This window comes from Puntigrus tetrazona, chromosome 7, assembly GCF_018831695.1.
Source record: "Puntigrus tetrazona isolate hp1 chromosome 7, ASM1883169v1, whole genome shotgun sequence".
Lineage (NCBI taxonomy): Eukaryota > Metazoa > Chordata > Actinopteri > Cypriniformes > Cyprinidae > Puntigrus > Puntigrus tetrazona.
The window spans coordinates 17150442-17157621 of record NC_056705.1 but is presented as its reverse complement, the minus strand read 5'-3'; the positions used below and the strand labels follow the sequence as shown (position 1 = coordinate 17157621).

Below are 7180 nucleotides of genomic sequence, written 5' to 3'. Positions count from 1 at the left end.
TCTAACTAAAATATGAGCCTTGCATAATTCATAATAGGAGCACTTTAAGTTCAATACATGTCTCATACATCCTATGCTTTTCAGTGCTGTGGTTGTGAGAGGAAGTGGGCGTGGTTTCGGCTCTGCCTGCGCCTGACGTCAGGCCGTTAGAGACAAGCAGCAGCCGTCACACACACACACGCGCACGAGCACACGAACACACACACACACACACACACACACACACACACACACACACACTTTCAGCGAAGGCGACTGCGCCTTTAAGACCAGCAAAACTAACAGCCAAACCAGCCTCGGTGTCAATGTGTGAGCGATGAATTTACTCGATATGGTTTTGTTCAAACTCTTGATGCTTTTATACTGCTTAAGCGACACCAAAGGTAAGTGGGTTTTGCTTTATTTCTGGAAAAAGTGACGGTTAATCGGATTGTGCTTTAGCTGAAGTGAGCTAGTATGGGAGGGGTGAACATAGAGAGAATGAGCGTGAGTGCGGAAGTGAAACTAAACACTAAAATACACAACTTTTACAGTTAAACACGTGGAATACGAGGTTTATTCACATAACAGCATTATTAATAAACAGTGTAGCGAGGAGTTTTCATAATGACTTTAAGTGGGATATTTCAGGAGAATGACAATAAATGCCCTAGCTAGCTGTCAAAGACAGCCCGGCTAGCTAACTTAACGACTGCGTTCACGAGTAAAGTAATGAGGAGTGAAGACTGATGATGAATTCATTGAAATTATACGTTTCTGTCCTGTTTTGCATTCCTGGTTTATTTCAGGAGTGCGTTGACGAGTGCGCAAAGATTGTGAGAGTTGATGTTAGAGGAAAAAAACACGAAGGCGCAGTGAAAGAAGCTACACACCTTTCCTGTTATTTCCACAAGTGTCGTTGCTAGTCCAGTTCACTATCTTACTTAAGAGTGTGTAAGTTTTCCTAAATTACTGGGGATATATGTGATACAATATATATTTATTTATTATAATATCTCATGTGTATGTGTTCAACTGGCTGTTGTAGTTTGGGTCGGGCTTAACGTTAGTCTGTAGTAACTATAATTAACATTGTTTACTAACAATAGAAATCCGTCGCAAGTCTCTCTTTAGATGGCTGGATAAGCATGGCTTCGTGTGGTCAGACACGGAGCTGCTGCAGACACTGCGAGAAATTAATTTCATTATAGATATTTGTACACTTTTGATAAGGTGAAGTTCTCTTCTGAAACGGTGCACACTGCGCCTTCCTTCCTTTGCTGTCAGACAGGAAGTGATGACATTAGAGTAGATTTGTGCTTTGAGGGAAAAAGAATTATCTCTGTTTTATCGCTATCAGTTTTCCTTTCTTCCTCATATTTTAAATGCCTGCTACTTCTCCACATCCAGGCTTTCTTGGGCTGCTGACAATAGCTAGCTGTGAAGAATTGCATTTAATCAAGATGTTTAATTTTATCTGTTCGTATGAATTAGTATTTTCATACTTACCAAGTCCTTTGAGCAATGACCCGATTTACCAAATACTGTGCATTCCTTTATCAGTAAGCATCCTAGACAGTTCAGCTTTGTAAAGGGACCTGTTTTGGCTCTGCTGAGTTTGTTGCTATGGGATTTGATGTTTTCCAGAGTATTTGGTGGACATCTAGTTCTTGTTGCCCTAGGCTAAAGACATACACTGTCTGTCACCAGTTTCCCCCCTTGATGTCACTGATTGGCTAGATGGTTTCACATTCTCAATCTTTGAGATTTTTTAATTTGTGCAAATATTTAATCTCCCATGAAATATTTATTTATTTTTACTTTTTAGTCATGCATAGAGAACAAAAGGTGAGCTTTATTTAAGCTTATTTCTAGTTAATTTTTCTGGGGTTTTTATACTTATAGTTAATTTTGAGTATAGGTGAGTTATTTAAATAATGATTAACTTTGAAACTTTGTTCAAAATGCAAGAAACAAATTATGCTTTTAGTCGTTCACACTGTTTTTTTTAAACACTGAACCTAAAGATAGCAATGTCATAATGACACAGTCACAACCTGTATATTTTGTATGCTTGTACTTATGGTGTTATGACAGGGTTTTTTTTTTTTCCAGCTAATGGCAGTTCACACACTAAACCAGAGTTCATTTAAATTGAATCAAACCTGCCAAATGTAAACACGCTCTTAGATGAATCATAAACAAGTTTAATACATTTCTCGATATGTGGATCACACAAACTCCTTTTCTGTTTAATATCCATTTTGAGGTGACTCTTTGTTGCTTTTGTTAACCAGCTGTGAAAACATAAAAAGCTTTGCTGACATCCCTTTTGGCTCAAATATCAGCTCAAACATGTTGTTATGCGCAACATCAACATCGGTGAGCTGTTTTCCATCAGCCTTTTGAGTTTTCTTTCATAGAGTGGATAAAAAGAGAAGGTAAAAGTTATGGTCAGTGTCCTGAACGTAGTATTGTCTGTTGCAGATAAATGGTGTCTGTGGGTATTCTGGGAAGTTGATGGAGATTACACCACCCAGTGATGAAATTGTTATTGTGCAACTTGAATACTCCCCCATGCATCAAGCCAGTTGAAAAGCAAGTCAACTACGCACAAATGATATTGCTTTTGTAAGCCATATTGCAAAGTTATGTGACTCTGGTTGTTTTCATGTGGTTAGCAGCTTCTTCAATTTGCTAAAGGGTCCACCCACAAAGACTCCTCCTTGTGTGACGTGCCCATGGTCTAGCATTAACTGTCCATTAACATTAACCTATATCCCACAGACAACAAGATTTTTTTTTTCTCTTTATGAGTACATGTAAATAAAAGAAAATATATTGGTTAGTGTTTGACATAGCAAAGAGTTTATTCATAATTCACATATAGCCTATATGGCTTTTAGATTAGGTTTAAGTAATATTTATTTGAAATGTGCATGTTCGTGGTTGGGTATTCTTTTCTCTGGGGCTCTAAGATTGTCTTGCTCATACTTCTGCAAAATGAGCAAGCTGCATCTTGAAAAAGGCTGTGCATTTTTCACATTTTTATATGTTTAACTTTGGTGCTATTTTTACCAAAGGCTAGATATGAATAATAAATAACTGAAAGCGGAGTTGACAGATAACCTCCTCTCTTAGACCAGTGCTATTAGCACTATATATATTTTTTTTATATCAGATTGTTATTGTTATTATTTGTTAGTTGTCCGTTTTGGTTATTTTTGTAGGTGTGTGTCATGGTAAGGAAAGTGGTTATGATACAGAAAATTTACATAATCACTGCTGTGTTCTGCTCCTGTTCTGGCAGAAGAGGAACAAGCACACATGCGCAGGCTGGAAACCGCCTCATATTCAGTCTACTGAGCTCGTGTTTTCATGGAAAGTTGATCCTGTGTTGTCAATGTTTGCTTTTTAAGATAACAACCCAAAATGACACTCCCACAAGAAAATGATAACCCTTTTTAGTATCATTTCCTCTCAGGCTGCAGGGTGTCTCTCTCTGGTTTCTCTTTTCAGCTCTCCAAACTCCCACAGTCAGCACAAATAAAGCCCATTACTCAGAATTGTTTGAATTTTAAATTTTTTACTTGTGTTTGCAAGAGACATTAGAGAAGATTTTGATCCTGATGTCTGCTTTTACATCAGTAAACTATATACACAAAATATGTGACAGTGGTGTCTTTTGTAAAATAAAACTTTCCCAATGCCAGTGTTAATTAATTTGTCATTGTTCGTCATACAGTCAGTTGAGTTTACTGTATACTTTTAAATCCTGCAGATTATATTATGATTATGTAAAATGTAGTATGTTTTTTGTTAAAGTATGATTAAGTATGTAAAGTATGTTTTTTGTAAATAATAAAAAAAAAAGTGCAAGAATTTGTTAAAGTTTTGCTTATTTTAACCTGAGTTACATGTATGATATAGACAACACAGCCTTACGGTTGGGTGCAACATAATTTGTAAACGGCCTCCAACATTTGCCCCAATTCAGGGCATAGTGGTTTCATTCCATTCTGTTTGGTTTCATAGCTGTTATTTCAGACTGCAAACCTCAAAGCTGGTTTCCCAGCAGGAAATGAAATAGGTCGCTGAATATCATCACAGCTTTTATTACCTGCAGTTCTGTACCTGTGGCCAAATCATGGTCGAGCTGATATTCAAAACAGCAGCACTCTTGCTCATGTGATGTTCTTTAAATATACAGTATATGAGACATCATTTTGTTTGCATCCCAAAACGTTTAATTGTATCATAGATATTGGAATTACAAAGGACTTTCTATGTGTTTCCGCAATATTAAGCTAATGATTTTAATGTTATTGCACTCTGATGTGTAAGATAAGAACATTGTACCATCCTAAATATATCTCTTTGTAGCAGTTTTTGTTGTTTAAGAAGGTGATTGGCATTTGTCTGTCTATAAATAGTGCTACGTATATAATCTGATTACTGTTCCTCTTACCATTTTCACTGGGAGCGTTGTTACTAAACATATAGGTTAGATTCTCTTCCCTCACCCTGCCTTGCGCACCTATGATAACACCCAGGCGAACATTCACACCCTACACCTCATAATATATGTGACTTGGCTTTTACCCTTATTTCCAGGAAAGTTTACCCTCTCCACTTCAAAGCTTGGCTGTTCAGAACCTATATTTTCAATTTGAGATTATGAGTAAACAACTCTATAGCAAAAGGAACCAATATAATTCTGGCCGATAGACCTTTAATTGGGTTCCAGGGACAAACTGCCTGTTCGTTTTGCCACAATATCACTTTCAGTCCGCTTAAGCCCTTTGAAGACTGCAGAGATTATTTGGCTGCTGAGTTCTCAGGCTCACTTGCTATAAAATGAGTGCATTTTTCTCAGTTTGACAAAAATGAAGTGAAGCGTATGTTACCAGTGGCTCAGTCTTGATCCTCTTAAACATGCAAGTGTAGCGCAGATCTTGGCATAAGAAAAAACATTGTCGCTACGCTATTAAACACCCACCAACAACTGCCCACAGCTTGGGCCCAAGACAAAAACCTATTTGTGCGAAATCTTCTACCATGTCTGACCAGTAGTTCACCCATGGGTTCGAATCAAATTTTATTGCTATGATGCACTGGGCAAAATACAGGATTGGTCTTTATGAAGAATATTTGTGTTTTGTAGGATAGTATTAAAATGTTACTTGAGCTAGACCAAATTCAATTCCAGAAGCTCCGTATTTCTTTTTGTGCTTTTGAATCCTAGGGTATTAGTTTCTTTCTTGTCTCTTCATACCCTTTGGACGTCTTAACTGTAAGTCTGAGTTTGCATTGTCATGTGTGGTTTTTTCCACAGAGCCCTGTCTGTAATCTCTTGTATGGCGTAGGCTGAAGTATGCTCAAGTATAAAGGTCACAGGCCCCTCACACATGCTCTGTGAACCCTGCAATAGCATAATAAATCACGAGTCAAGCTGTTTCCACTTCCTGTAATTTTCTGACTGTGTACCACCCAGTTCAACTTCACACTTCAGTGTTTAGGGATATACAAAGATTTTAGTGACATACTAATTGTGATTTTTTTTTTTTTTTTTTTTTTTTTTTTTCTTCCTTCTTCTCTCTCCTTTCCTCTTCTCTTCAGTGGAATGTTTCACCCTGCATTCATCTTGTGTCCTCTATTAAATTTGTTCACTCGGTAGTGTGGGTGGCATTATGAAATTCACACAGCCTGATAATGTTCTGAATAGTTCACTATTCTTGTATTATTGTGTTGGCTGAGCTGAGAAATAGAGTTGTTGTGCATCATTGTGTTCTGAACAAAAAAAACTCAAAGCTCTTGGTGACCTTTTTATGGGTGCAGACAGTGGAGAGGAAACTGGCTTTGATGTGAGGTTTTTTTGTTCTTGTTTGTTTTTGTTTGTTTGTTTGTTTGTTTTGTGTTGAAAAACTAGAGTAGTGAAATGAACAGACAGGTTCATGATTTACATTTTGTGTTGACGAATATTCATAAAATTAGGACAACCAAGACCTTTCTTTTGCCTCAGATTTGTTCCAAAAGTGGGTGGGATAACTGTTTCTGTAAACAATCAAAGTGATTAAGTTGTTGTTGTTGTTGTTGTTGTTGATGTTGTTTTTAAGTCATACTCCTTATTTAGCAAGGACACATTCATTATACAGCTTCAAAATATTTTTTTAAATTGATGCAAAATTGTTTTTTTCTTCTTACCAACCGGCGATACTGATGATCGTTTATTCTAAACTACTCCCTGATATATTTTTCAAAGATTGTAGCACATTTTACCAGAAAATGCTATTTCAATCATTCTGCTTTGAAATTTCTATTCAGTGAGTCACTCGCCTTTTCTTTGTAATCATTTGTGAAATTTAGCCATTTTTGTCTAGTGTAGTGTATTATGGCGCCAGTAACCATTGAAAATGAATAGGTAATGCTTGTTTATTTGTCAAACAACAAACAAAAGTTTTGAGAATTTTCCTGTCTGGATGTCAGATGAGAAGAGCTCCGTTTAACAAAACAGAGTTCAGCTGATTATAGATGTGATGCGAAGGTGGCTGCAATGAAAGATGTGTAATTTCAGGCTGTAGCGAGTACTGTGGATGTGGAATATAAAATAATAACTTATTGTAAGTTGTAAATAACTTTCAGTTTGCCATTCACTGTGATTTTTCGGCAACTAAACTTTTCCATCATCAGTAGTGTTCAGGCCCTCCACTCTTCTCATCTTGTGGTTTCGTGTGTTACTTCTGACAGCTCTGCGGTTGTCTTTGTGTGGGAGTCCGGAGCTTTTGTCCTCACATGTGGGGTAATTTAGGCAGAAATGAGGCAGCTATTGTTTGTGCCTGTACAAAAGAGCTCAGTGTCCACCCTCCTTTCACAGAGTCACGCCTTTCTCTATGTGTCTATGCATTCTGAAAAGCCTCAGAGTTTCTCATTTACCCTGAACTTTAGATATTGTCATTTATAAATGCGTTTGTGCAGGCCTATCCCATAAAAGGCTAAATAAATACTTTGTGTCAACCTAAACTTCATACTTGATGCTTTACCTCGTCACATCCTTCTCCTGTTATATAAACAACCAGACAGTAATTATACAAATTTGAATCTTAATTTGTATTTGGTACTTGCCTGTTTTGTTCGTCCACAAAGACTCACACAGTCTGTGAAAAACACACAGTACTAGTAATCACTACAATTTGTAAAATAT

The 7180-nt window shown here is 37.0% G+C and overlaps 1 protein-coding gene across 2 annotated transcripts in view; it reads left to right on the top strand.

The window, feature by feature from the left end:
• The first annotated feature begins 215 nt into the window (after positions 1-215).
• adam10a (ADAM metallopeptidase domain 10a) overlaps positions 216-7180 on the top strand; it is a 42613-nt gene continuing 35648 nt past the window's right edge. Inside the window, exon 1 of one of the 2 annotated variants that reach the window (XM_043244811.1) lies at positions 216-383. In XM_043244811.1, coding sequence (XP_043100746.1) covers positions 317-383 — 67 coding nt within the window. In that variant the 5' untranslated portion in view covers positions 216-316. The remainder of the gene's footprint in view (positions 384-7180) is intronic. The other variant, XM_043244810.1, reaches the window with a different exon arrangement.